Genomic DNA, 13,897 nt, shown 5'->3' on the forward strand with positions numbered 1-13,897 from the left:
ACTCCAGTTGCAACCATTCAGACAATAGCATAGTGGATCAATTCGGAGAGCAGCAACCATTAGAAAAGCAACATGATAGTCCAGATTAACATGTGACTTGCTAGTTCAGATACTAAGAGTAACATGCGATTTAATAGTTCTACCAAGAGTCAAAACGAACACCCATAACGGTTCAGAATTACAGTCCACAATGAATTTAACACGGCATTCAAAGTTCAATTATCCGACCCCAAAATACAAACAGAAAGTTCAATTCAGACTTCCTGTTCTTCAACTCTTCAGTCTTGCACCAAAAGTATTGAATCGAACAGAGACCTTCACTTCAGACTTCCTGTTCATCCACCCGTTAGTCTTCATCAAACCAAAAGCTCTTTTGCTCCCATGCCGCTTAACCTTGCAATTAAAGCATTGTGAATTATATAAACATTACAAGTAGATGGCAGAAACAACAACTCAATGATGGCAACCGCAATTAGAACAACATATAAAATCATATGGGCAGAAACAATGTGAATTATATAAATATTACAAGTAGACGGAAGAAACAACTCATAGATGACAGCCCAAATTAAAACAACATATAAATTCAGATGGACTAAAGCATTGTGAATTATATAAACATTACAAGTAGATGACAGCAATAACTCATAGATGGCCGCCCCAATTGAAACACCATATAGAATCATATGGACTAACGCATTGTGAATTATATAAACATCAAGTAGATGGCAGAAACAACAGTTAATAGATGGCAACCCCAATTGAAACAACATATAAAATCATATGGACTAAAGCAAACACCACATGTTTATGACAGAATATAAGAAAGTGCATAAATGGGAAATTTTTGATGTCATCACAAGGAACTTACTTGTCAACTGTAAAGGCTGGTGACCTCCTTGACCTTCTTTGCTTGCCTAACCCGTTCAGATCTACGGTTCACCAAACTACCATCACTTGTTACCTCAACATTGTTTCCAACTTGGCTTGTTAAATCCTTTTCAACTTGCATTGGCGAATCTCCTCCATCAGATTGACTTGCACCATCATCATGGCTATCATCATCATCATCAATTTCCAGGTCCAGCTCCTCATTTTCTTCATCATCATCCTCACTATCATGGTAGTCATCCTCTTCTTCCTCTACCCTCTTTCTTTTCCTGCCATCCTTCCTTGCAAGACGAGAAACTTTCCTACTTGAGTTAAGCAAACGTATTTTCTCAAATACGACACTAGCAGCATCAACTCCATCCAAGGTTGCATGCTCCTCATCCTCATTCAACCATTCCATCATAGGATTTGTTGCATCAAACATGGTTGTATCCATCATCATTGCACATGCATCAACTTCCTTCTGCTTATCATTCTCTCTCACTGGGTCTTCTTCTTCTTCAGCACGTATCTTCAAAATGTGAAAACAAAATCAGTCAATGACAACGAAGTACAAAGAATAAAATGGATAAAGTCGCTATGTATAAAACAATGCTTATTAGACAGCAGCCTTTACTCTAAATATTGCTAAGTAAACATCAACATTTACTTTAAATAACAACCTAGTAACAGTCTTTAATAAATAGTAGCATTTACTTAGTAAACAACATCCTTTATTTCAAACAATGCTTAGTAAACAACAGTATGCAGGTGAATCATGGCATATGGGTGAATAATGGCATATGGGCAAAACATATTTCATACCTTCAAGTTGTAGCGCACAAATACAAGCTTGTGCAGCTTGCCATATAGAAGACGGTTTCTTTGCTTGGTGTGGACCAAAGCAAAAGTGCTCCAATTCCTCTCACAGCCACTTGACGAAACGCATTGTGATACAATCCTCAAGGCACACTTCTGTAGATTAGGAACTTCCCCTCCAAATTGGAACCACCACTCAGCTGCTAAGTTAAAACAAAATTCACATAGTGAGATGAACTGAGTTGCAAAACTGGGGTAATAGAGAATATTACAAGTGGGGTATTGGAACTTACTTGGTGACATTTTCTCTGTAGAGGAACGTGCCAACCTTGAGCCAAACCTCCCATGACATTCCCTGTAAGTGCTGACTTCATCAATGGCCAAAACAGCGGTCTCAGGGTCTGCGATCTTCTCAATGGCATCTGTTAGTGCAAGAGCATAGTCCATAATCTTGCTCATGTTGATCTGATAATGTGTGTAAGGATCAAGGACAACAGCTGCATAGGAGAAGGAAGAACAAAAGAAGTTAAAACCATGAAAAGAGAGCGTCATAATACAAATTTAGTTAGTTTTGTAACTACCTGCAACCAATAGTGTGCCTTCTTGCATAGCATCGATCCTCTTGGACACCTTGCTCATGACTCTATGAAACATTTGTGATCCACCACCAAGATGACTTTCCAACTTTTGTATGGTTGTCATCATACTCTTCTTGAATCCAGATAGGGTGCATCTCTTTTGTGTATCAGCATATCTAAGGGCTTTATAGAGTGGCTCTAGCACAGCAAGAACCCACTCTAAAGCTGCCCACCACATATTACTAGATAGCAGCTCTTCAGCAAACACATAATCAGCAGCACCATTCCAACTACTTCCCTTCCAATCATCGGACACCATCCATTTCCTAAACTCATCTTTCTTACAATGGAAACTCTCCAAGAACATGAACACCATTCCAAACCGGGTCACATTCGGTTTTATGAGTTCACCACCAATGTTCTTTTTCATGCTATCATGTAGGTTATTGTGATTGTAGAAAAATCTACAGATCTGCTTAGCACTTTTAACTATCACGTCAATCTCATGAAACTTAGCAACATCCTTAAGCATGAGGTTAACAGTGTGGGCAGCACATGGCTGCCAAACAATATGACTAAACTCTGGTTGTTCTACTAGAGTTTTACATGCTTTCTTGTAATTTGACCCATTATCGGTTACGATTTGAACAACATTCTCAGAACCTATCTCTTCCACAACGACCTTTCTGATCTCTCTATAGATAAACTCTGCCAATTAATTGCAAGTAAATTTTTGTTTGAAACAAAAATGAAGCGAGTAATAACAGAAATAAGCATGAATAAACAGAAATAACATTTTTTTACTCTAAATGCATCATAATATCATGTAAAAAATAGAAAAGGCATAATAGCCACATTTAACCATGAATAAACAAACATAGGAGATTTCCAACTCTAAATGCACCATGATATCAAGTAAAATAGGATAAAGCATAATATACAGATTTAACAATGAATAAACAGAAATAACAGAGTTTCAACCATGAATAAACAAACATAACAGATTTTCAACTCTAAATGCACAATAAATGCATCATAACATCATGTAGAAAACTAACAAGCCATGGCTAGTCAGAATTAACAATGAATGAGCACGCGTAAACATAGTTTCAATCATTGGAAAACTAACCTGCAGTCTGAGTTTGACCAGAAGCATCAATGGATTTATGAAAGAACATCCGTGCATTGCAATACACCATGAAATTGATGAGACTCATACCAGTAGGCCATGTCCATGAGTCACACATCACAGTTACACCATAGTTCCTCCAGTCTTGCTTGAACATCTTCAGCCACTGCTCAGCTTCTTCATAATTCTTGTCCAAATATATCCCATCAATCTCCTTGGCAGTTGGAACAGGAGCTGGGCCAAGGTTTTGAGTTATCTTGACAGCCGCACGAAAATAGGGACAATTTGCTTTCAGACCAGCAATGTCATTAGCATGAAAAAACTTTGCCCAAGCTTGGCCAAGTACATCTTTTGACTCAACATTCAAAGCAGTGCTGATCTTTGGCTGCATTGATACTTTGTTGCTCGACAATTCCTTGTCAAAGTATGCTGTGATACTCTGTTTCCCAAGAGACACACGAACACCACTGCCACTCTCACGCCTCCTCTCAACTGCGCGAGAGACATTCTTGTCTCTTAGTATCTCCCGAAGTGCGGCCTGGATCTCTTCCTCACCATCTTCAATATTTATCACCCCTTCTCCGTGGTACAACCCTTCCATGATATCCCTTTCCAAACGAAATCTACGATTTTTCTTTTCCCTCTTCTTCCGCATTGAGTCATCCCGGGATTCCCTCATTGCAGCACGAATATTTCTTGGAACATTAGGGCACTCCCTCACATCACCTGGTATACCTCCAAGGTGCTCCCTAAAGCGGGTTGCACCTCCTCCTCTAGTGATTAGGGGGCAGTGCCGACAATCAAATCCCCCACCAAACTTCGGGCCATGGTTCCAAATATAATAGATGTCATTGCTTACAAGCCCTACATATCAAAATTTCAAGCACCATGTTAGCAATGCATCATGATATATAGCTACAACACACTAAACAACATTTTGAATGCAGCCGTCCCGGGATGAGGCGGGCGCGTCGACGGAGCCTCCTGCCGACCACAGAGCAGCAGCCGGCTCGGGAGCAGGGCCGGACGCGGGCGCGCGAGACAACGGGCTCGAGCGGAGGCCGGGCCAGTGCGAAGACGGCCGAGGCGCGGGAGCGGAGGCCGAGCGGGGCGGTGCAGACCTGCGCGGAGTCGGGGTCGATGTAGACGCAGGACGAAGCGGGCGCGCCGACGCCGGGGCCGAAGACGCAGGGCGCGCGATGGAGGAACGAAGAGGCGCGGTCGGAGCATGCTCGAGGTGACCGGCCGTTCGCGTGGACACCGCAGGTGTGGCTGGCCGCCTGTGCTCAAACGAGCCAAGCTAGCAAGCGCACACACAGCCGAATCTGCTTTGCTAGCTAGCTAGCTGGGCACGAGTACTTGTACGCACAGGGATGGAGGTGGCCAGCGAACCCTCATGCGGAGGAGCGAGCTAGTCGGCGAGGCCGGGCCGGCCGTGGCCTGGGGCGGGCACGGTCTGGGCACGGCTTGGGGGTGAACACGGCTGGAAACATTTTCGCCCCCAGGTCAAAATTTCCGCCGGCAGCCCGCCAAGCGGCCAAAAAAGCCTCTCGGAAGGCTCAACGGCTGGAGATGCTCTCAGCAGCGTCAGGGGCGGAGTCCGCCGAGCGCTTGGCGCCGGCGAGGAGCGATGCCGAAGCTGGAGCCATCCTGAACGGAGCAGTGCATGCCGTGTCCGACCCGGCCGGCTTAAAACGAGCTGCGGGCGCGCGTGGTGATCACCAGCTAGCTATTTCTAAGTAAGGATGGCAATTTTATCCATGGACAAGGATATCCATGGATACCCGACCCGAATGGATAGGGTTTGGATATGCTTTTTTGTCCATGGGCAGCGCCCAAACCCGACCCGATTGCTCGTGGGTAGGGCATGGATATAATATTGTACCCATGGGTATATCCAAACCCGACCCTATAGTATGACTTAATGGGCAAAAAGCGGCTATCCCTACCCAGTTACATGTCCCAGTGCAATTTTACACTTTGTTGTCCAAAACTTGGAAAAGAAATTACACAATCCCCGTCATAACTTTTATTAGTTGACATTCAATACCCTCCGTGACATACCCCAACGCCCTTCCCTTATTTTTATCTCCTTGTTAACTGACTCGTCATTCTCATCTGTTAGAAAAATACTAAATGATCTTATGTTGTTAGTGGAGGTTGATTTACCATAAGTGAAGCCTAGCATGCCACGAAGTGAAGAATGGAAGAGCTTATGTTAACATTGTGTTATGTCTTATTTATATGTCTAGAGATGACTCAATGGATATCCAGTGGGTATGGATATCCACCAGGTTTGGACATGGACACCATTTTTCACCCGCGGATTTTTTCATGGGTGGGCAAAGACTGTCTTCATTAATATGGATATGGATTTGATATTGTTCAACCCGATCCAAACCCGACCCATTGCCATCCTTATCTCTAAGCGAGCTACTCGTAGCTAGCTAATTAGGGAGAGGATGGACAGAGTGAGACGTAACGGTCAGTCTGAGCTGGATGGGCGGCGGCGACGGCAATCAGACGATGGAGCTGACGGATCAAGCGACGGGAGCGGTTGGTCCTGGTCCATATATAGAAGCCGGCGGCGCGGCGGGGTCCGCGGGTGACGCGGCAAGGATGCACGTGGTCGAGCGTGCGGCCAGGGGCGCCCCACCACACGCGGCGGCCCTCGCTGTTCTTCACGCCGTCCACCACCGGCGCCCGTTGGTGGACGCTAGCCTCCGTTCCTGGCGGCGCTTGAAGTACGCCGCCCATGCCGCATGGTTGTCGGCGGCGTACTGAGGGAGGGCGAGCTGCTCGTCGGTGAGGGAGGCGCGCACGCGGTCAATCTCGGCGGCGAAGTAGGCGGGGCGCACCTCGACGTCGGGCAACGGGGGAATGGGCACTCCCCGTTGCTGAGCCTCCACCCCATTGGCCCGGCATGCATGTCCGGCGGCGCCGGGATGTTGGCCTCGAACAGGAGTCACGACTCCCACTCGTGGAGCGAGCGGCGGCCGAAGCTGTTAGCCGCCGCCGCGTCGCCGAGGAAACGCTCGGCCATCGGGTGCCGGAGTGAGGGAGAAGGCGGGAAGAAGCGTCGGCGGCAGCGCAAGGGAGAGGGAGAGCTCGGCGGCTAGGGCTGGTGTGGCCAGAGGCGAGGGAGGCTACCGGCTTATATAACCGCGCCCGTGTGTACGCGTCGTGGGAGGGGAGGCGTCGCTGCGCCGCCCCGTGACGCGCCGCCCATGAGGAATCAATGACAAGGCTGACCGGCGGCGGCAGCGCGGCAGCCCTGGCACTGATTTCCGCGGGAACCGAGGCGATGAGGGCGATGAAGCGGACGTCTCGCTGACCCGATGGGCCCGCACCTTTTTCGCGCCAAAACACTCGCCCCGGCGCCCCCGGGCGCCCCAGCGCGCCGGGTTCGTCTAGGTCCGCCGGCGCTGATTTCGGCCCAAGCCGGCGAAAAAAGGGCTTCTGAGGACGCGGTTGGGCCGTTTTTTGGCGTCGACGCTAAAAAATCACCTGGAAAGACCGTTCTGGGGACGCGGGTGGAGATGCTCTCGCACTGCCCCCCGCCATGTCCGCCTGAAGCCTGATGTGCATGATTTGCTTCGGTGCCTGAGCCCATGAAGGGGAAACCAGGAGGAGGGACTGCGGCGTTTGCTGGGAAAGGAGCTGCTGGCGTATGGCTGCCTGGATTCCCAGCCGTCGGTCCTTGGGCGCATTCGCGTTGACGTTTGCATGACCAAAGAAGTCGTTCAGATTTATATTTACGGGGTGCTGAGGTGGCTGCTGCCCATTACCAGACCCACTGTTGATCATATTGAAGAATTCAGGAGGAGGTGGAGCACTTCCAGGAGGGAATACTGTGAAAGGAGCACCACTGCTCGCCTAGCCACCAAACCATGAATCAGGTGCATGTGTGTTCTACAAACAAGGAGATGCATTACTCAGTGATTTTGAGAAGTCCAAGTGAAGAAATTAAATCATACCGATGTAGCCAAACAATTCAACATTCTATACATATTAACATATCATGGAGGTCCCAAGTAGGAGCCCTGATCGTGCACATTGTTATAAGAAAAACAACGGTGCTGATTTGTTAAGCCAATGGGATATATTTCATAGTTTATTTTAAAAAGCACATGTAGATTTCTGATCACAGTACCTGTCCTGGTGCAGCTCGCTGTTCAGCCAGCTTCCTTTTGGTGGCCTAAGTTTTCGAGGCAGAGGAAAATAAAAATTCAATAGTGATTAGTGCTAATAAAAGGAAACAAAACAAGGAAAATAAACAGGAGCTCCTGGGTGCTCCACACCCCTATATGAATATTAATCGTGGAAATACCAATTTTTTTTAAAAAAATATTTAAGGATATGAAACGTGGGTTCTCAATCTATCCCCGTGTGAAATTTCGTGAAAAAATACCAGGAAACGTATCCATGGTGAAGGAAATACTGTCCAAACAAAAATCCATCCAAACAGTTTTTGACTATACATAGGATTTTTTTTGTCTTTTTTGCCATGAATACGTTTCCTAGTATTCTTCCGCGAAATTTCACACGGAAGTAGATCGGGACCCCAGGTCTGATATCCCAAAATCTCAGATTTTTTTTCAAATTTCTTGGTATTTTTTTGAATTTAATGTTCATATAGGGGTGTGGAGCACCCGGGTGCTACAAATCCGCTTCCAACAAAACAACTCTATCCAGATCCCTACTGGAAAAGAGAAGAGAACAAAGTAAGTCTACCTCAATATTCAGTCGAACATTTTTCATTGCTAGGCTCAAGTTCAGAGGCTGCAGGAAGAACAGAGTGAGTTCACTATACACTCCATAATTACTGGATATAACAATGGGGTTCATCTGAAGATTGCACATGGAACTGATAATATGATTAAGCACAAGATGAAAACAATTACAGCTAAATATTACAATCACTGTCACTGGAATGTGAAGAGAATATATCCAATAAATAAACCAGAGTTTACACAGTACTGAATGCAAGCCACCATATCAGATAACATGGCACCAAAAGCAAATGTCAGTACGACTTGATTGGTTGTATGGTAACACTATAAATGTATAAATTTAGAGTCATATCAATTTAGTAGGTTGTGGAATAACAGGTCATTACAGAATGATCTACATAAAATAAAAAAAAAATACTGTACTTAGGTTAGGTCGGATACTACTGAAGCTAAAAGTTAGGAGAAGGCTCAGTGTTTCAGCCCAAAATTCAAATAAACAATTCTTACCAAAAGAAGTAGTTAACACTTGACACACAACTGCACCAATAAGGACTTCCATATGCATCTCATAATGTAATACATAGCATTATACATCACTGTTTCAACAAAATCAACTAAAAGTTTGTACTCCACCTTTCAAGTATCCCTTGTGTAAAGCATCATGAAAATTCCCCATTGCAAAATAAGCAGATCCAAGTCGGCTATATGCTTTGTTGTAGTTCGGATCAATTTCAATTGACTTCAGACAGTCCTCAACAGCTTCATTGCACATATTAAGAAGCGTATATGCAGCAGCCCTGAAAGAAGCATGTACTTTTCATGTTACATGAAAGCATGAATAGAATAAATGATCTTGTCAACAGCAATCAAGAGTACTTGTATTTTTTTTTGTGTTGATAAATTACATAGTTTCACAAGTTCACATATGACAACAATGCTAGCATACATTGGATTTAATTATTATTGTCTTAAAGCTGAAGTGTGGAGCCTTAGCACTTAACTTCTTGCAACACTTGTACAGTTAAAGAGCCCATTTTTCCTCCTATGCCAGAGAGCTACTTAAGAATCAGGTGCAACCTAAGCATATTTTATTTCTGTTCTACCACTTCTTATCACAGGATGATTTGAGTCGACCCCAGAGACATCGGATGATCCTTGCTGCCAAGGTTCCGCAATCACAACCCCAGTGGTGGATGGAACCATCGTTTGAGAAAATGTGGGAGCATTGGTCGCATGAGATAAATGGAGGGATGACTCAATTTATGCAATGGTGATGGGAGCTGCTAAATGTTTTTATTGAAATTTCTTTATTTTGTACCCATTGCAATAAGGAAAAACAACATTCGCATGCGCTCAATCACGACGACGGACGACGTCCACCTTGGGTTTAGCAGCAGTCAAACAACAACATACGCCGGCTTCCTGGCAATGAGATCCCTTGGTGTAACCCACGCCAGCACACCAATCCTTGCACTTGGATTTGGTGCAACCATCTTCAAGCCCACTGCAGTATTCTACACAAAAAGATTAAATTAATTAGCATATTAATTACAATATATCTTCATTCATCGGTTCAACTGCAAACATAGATGCAGAGATTATTTTTTTAGGTATATACACAATAGGGGGAAAAGGATGTTAACCTTTTGGATCAGCATCACAAGACGACATCACAGTTGCCATCACCAACACGAGGTCCGCCAAGCATACAAGACTTGCATTTCTCTTAATAAACGCCATGACAAGATACAATGCTAGCTATGTATTGATATCCTCTCTTCTTTTTGCTGTGTGACCTGATCTGCCAAATGTGTTGACGAGCAACTCATTTTGCTAGCATTTACATAGGGGCGAGCACGCTACCGATCCTAAGTTTTATGGTGGTAATTAAATATGATCCTAATATTAAGATGGAATTAATGAATTGATTTATGCATATCCTTGGATAGATATACTACATACTTATCGCGTCGCTGATTTTAGGGAATGTACAATGGTTGATAAGATAGTCTAATCTTAAGTTTTGCATGTAATTTGAAGATGACAAAAAAAGATGTCTATAATGGGTCATTTCTTAGTCTTATCTTTAATAATTAGTTATTCCTAAAAACATGGTGAGACATATTATGCTAAGAGATTATCTCTTGTCTTCTCTTAAACAAGAGAAGACAAACCTTTTCTTATGAGTTATCTCTCCTCCACCTCATCATTTATCCTATGTGTCACTTCTAAAATAGCACCATTGTACATGCTCTTATGGTGTGAATTGATTCCTTCCCTTTTTTGGCGCGTCAGGTCTATCTATGCAATATCCAATAAAAAAAGGTCTATCTATGCAATATCCAGTAAAGATTTGAAGATCTGTGTACAGTATAAGAACAAGATCTATTCAAGGATATACATAAATTAATCCATTAAATCCAGCCGGATCTTTCTTAATGCGTCAGATCTTCAGATATTGACGGGATATTGGATAGATAGAACAGGCGCACCAAAAAAGCAAACAAATCAATTCATTCTATAAAACTAGTGAGGTGATAAGTATGCACGTCTATTCAAGGATATACAAAAATCGATCCATTCATTCTAGCCGAAAATTAGCATGGCATTTAATTACCACCATAAAATTCATGTTGGTGATGGCCACTGTGATGATTTCCTATGATGCTGACCCATAAAACTCATGTTGCCGTGTCTCCCTTCAACAACTCTTCTCTCTCAAGTGGTGGCGTATATGGTGGGCACTCCCTCACTGGTACTTCGACTGTCGGTGATGGTTGTTGGTGTACTTCCCCTCCTGCTTTACTAGTGTCTTGCAGGAGGAGAAGTAGAACAACGACCCCCTACGACAACAGTCAGGATCCTTCCTCCAATAACATCGATCTATCTCAAAGGGAGCCCATTGGAATGAAAGTAAACCCTAAACCTAGAAGGCTCGCCTTCAAAGACTCGAGACCATTTCACCATAACCATAACCGTTTCCATACATATATCATCAGTACTACTACATAGTTAAACGACTACAAAATACATAGATCATCACTATTACATAGATCAACATTACATAATTAAACAATACTACAATAGACTGGCACTACTACGGACCGAGTACTCTAATAGATCAAAATAAACCATAAGGCCTAAGGATCTTGATGGTTTCTGGGTCCGCTTGAAGCTCATCCTCGGAGATGAGGTCGATCACCTCTGGAGGTCCGATGGAGGGGGCTGCTTCAACGTTATTGCAGGTAGCTAGCTGCACGACCTCCATATCATCATCGACAAAGTAGCCCTCCCCATCGGGATCACTGAAAGTTTTGTCGACCCGCGCGGGATTATGGCATACATCTCAGTGTCCTCTTTCTTCCTCTGCTCCTTCTGCTTATTGGCCTAGAATTCAAGCTCCGCCACCATGCGGTGCAGATTGGCCTCGACGTACTTAGCCATGGCGACCTCACCATCCTTGACATGTCATGCGCCTTCTCCTTTTTGCGGGAATACATCCGGTAAGTAGAGGCAAGGAACCCCACATGCTTGGCATCTTCAGGGAAGTTGAGGTTAGTCGGGCCTCGACCATACATGCAAGACACCACATCGTACGCGTACCTCGAGGCTATAGAACGTGCCAAGCCACAACAATCACCATTGTAGGTGATCTCAGCAGCATAGCAGTGCGACTCCTGGAGTCAAACGCCACGAAACCTGCTCGCGGAAGGGATCGTGGCACCATCCCTGCGACAACATTCCCTATGTCAAACATGATTTTGCAATTGAACAATAAATGATGAATACCCATCCCTGTCACTTCCTCTCTTTAGTAGAAGGCTCGCTTATTCAACATGTGGGTTGACTTTCGGTCATCTATGCTCTCTTCAATAACTCCCATCTCTCAAATGGTGGTATATATGGTAGGGCAATCCCTACCTGGTATTTCCACCTATCTATGATGGTCGTTACACCCGTCCCTTCCCACGTTACCAAGGTCTCATTGAAAGGGACGAGGAGCAACGACCCCCTACGACGACAACCAGTATCATTCCTCTCAGAACACCCCCCATTTCTCTTTGTTATTTGGACCATCGGTGATGGTCGTTCTTCTCCTTCTCCCCTACTTTACCAAGGGCTCAGAGGGGAAGAACGAGAAGGAACGCCCCCTACGACAACGGTTGGTATCCTTCCTCTGACAACATCTCTTACAAAGGGAGCACCGTCGGACTGAAATTAAACGCAGATATCGAATACCAATGCTGACATACGTGTGGCCCCTAAATCCCTAACCTAGAAGACAACTCGACACCATTTCACCCTAGTCCTAACCTGAACGCCAAACACGTTAAAGCTAGAGATCATTACTAAGCAGAACCATTTACCTATATAACTGCAGTAGCATATGAACTCTACACAGGAACCTATCAACATGAGCAGAAAACTTTGAACTGTATAAATTGCAACCAATCTCTCATCTCACCGCCCTCCCACCCCTCCCCCACCCGAACCCTGCCCTCTCGTTCTCTTCCTTTCTCTCAAACGTCAGCCGCCACTCCCATCTGTCTCAATTCTCCCCTGATGTGTGAAATTTCTGCCCAAAATGAGAACAAATGTGTGCGTCGGCTGCTCGCGCGTGCAGCATTTTAGCACGCTGCTGGAGCTGCGCGCGCGCTGCATTTTAGCGCTATTGCTGGAGCAAGCGCTGCGCGACGCGTCAAACCTGACGATGGACGCGCCGCAAACCAGATTTTAGTGCGCCTCGCGTTGGGCGCCTGTTGGAGATGCTCTAACAGCAGTAGCATATGAACTCTACACAGGAACCTATCAAAATGAACTTGTATAAATTGCAAACGATCACTCATCTCACCGCCCTCCCACCCCTCCCCAACCCGAACCATGCCCTCTCGTTCTCCTCCGTTCTCTCAAACGGCGACCACCACTCCCAACTGTCTCAATTCTCACTTGATCTATTTGTGCCTCACTCCCAACCCTATAGTTTTTCAATAAAATTTTTATCACAAACTATATCAATCATCTATCATAAAACAAATATTAATAAGATTATTAAAACACATATATATTTAGCTGGATCCCATATACCAAAGTTACATATAAAATAAAAAAAACACTATAGATATGCGAGCTTGATCAGTGCAGAGGGCGGTAACAGTAACAGTGATGAGCTTGATCGGGTGCAAAATTTGAAGATGAAGGGATCGGGCGCATGGGTGGCCACGATCTAGTACTCCCTTCGTTTCTTTTTAGTCCGCATATAAGGATTGATCAAAGTCAATCTTTGTAGAGTTTGACTACATTTCTATTAAAAAATATAAACATTCACAATATGAAATCAATATTATCAGATGCACCATGAAACGTATTTTCATACTATATAATTTTATTGTTGTAGATGTTCATAATTTTTTATATAAATTTGGTCAAACTTTGTGTAGTTTGATTTTGACCAAATCTTATATGCGAAGTAGAAAGAAACGGAGGGAGTATAACAACGTAAGTTGAGTGTCGCGCTAGCCGTTAAACGCAAGAAACGTAGCCGAGAGCCCTATGTAAACCGGGTACTTTTAAATTTTATGCCAAGAATTTTGTGTAAGCCAAGGTGTTTTTCTACGGCCTCTCGACTTACTGGTATGTAAGCCGAGTTCACTTTTGTTACTGTGTGTGCTTTGATCGGTACTCGACTTACACCATTTCGAGAACACGTGTTTTTACACCTGGCTAACATGCAGAAGCACGACAACGTGTGATTTTTTTTAGTGATATCT

At 44.4% G+C, this 13,897-nt stretch overlaps 1 protein-coding gene and 1 pseudogene across 1 annotated transcript; both read right to left on the reverse strand.

Annotated features, from left to right (window-relative positions):
* Window positions 1–1,832: 1,832 nt before the first annotated feature.
* LOC119361477 lies at window positions 1,833–4,794 on the reverse strand. The gene is made up of 5 exons (XM_037626665.1): window positions 4,789–4,794; window positions 4,331–4,676; window positions 3,397–4,260; window positions 1,983–2,053; window positions 1,833–1,889 (listed from the first exon to the last, which is right to left on the reverse strand). The coding sequence occupies exons 1-5, from the start codon at window positions 4,792–4,794 to the stop codon at window positions 1,833–1,835; spliced, it is 1,344 nt and encodes a 447-aa protein (XP_037482562.1).
* A 1,283-nt stretch (window positions 4,795–6,077) lies between these two features.
* Window positions 6,078–9,274, reverse strand: LOC119361478 (annotated as a pseudogene).
* Window positions 9,275–13,897: the final 4,623 nt, after the last annotated feature.

The sequence above is a fragment of the Triticum dicoccoides genome, chromosome 2B (assembly GCF_002162155.2).
Source record: "Triticum dicoccoides isolate Atlit2015 ecotype Zavitan chromosome 2B, WEW_v2.0, whole genome shotgun sequence".
Taxonomy (NCBI): domain Eukaryota; kingdom Viridiplantae; phylum Streptophyta; class Magnoliopsida; order Poales; family Poaceae; genus Triticum; species Triticum dicoccoides.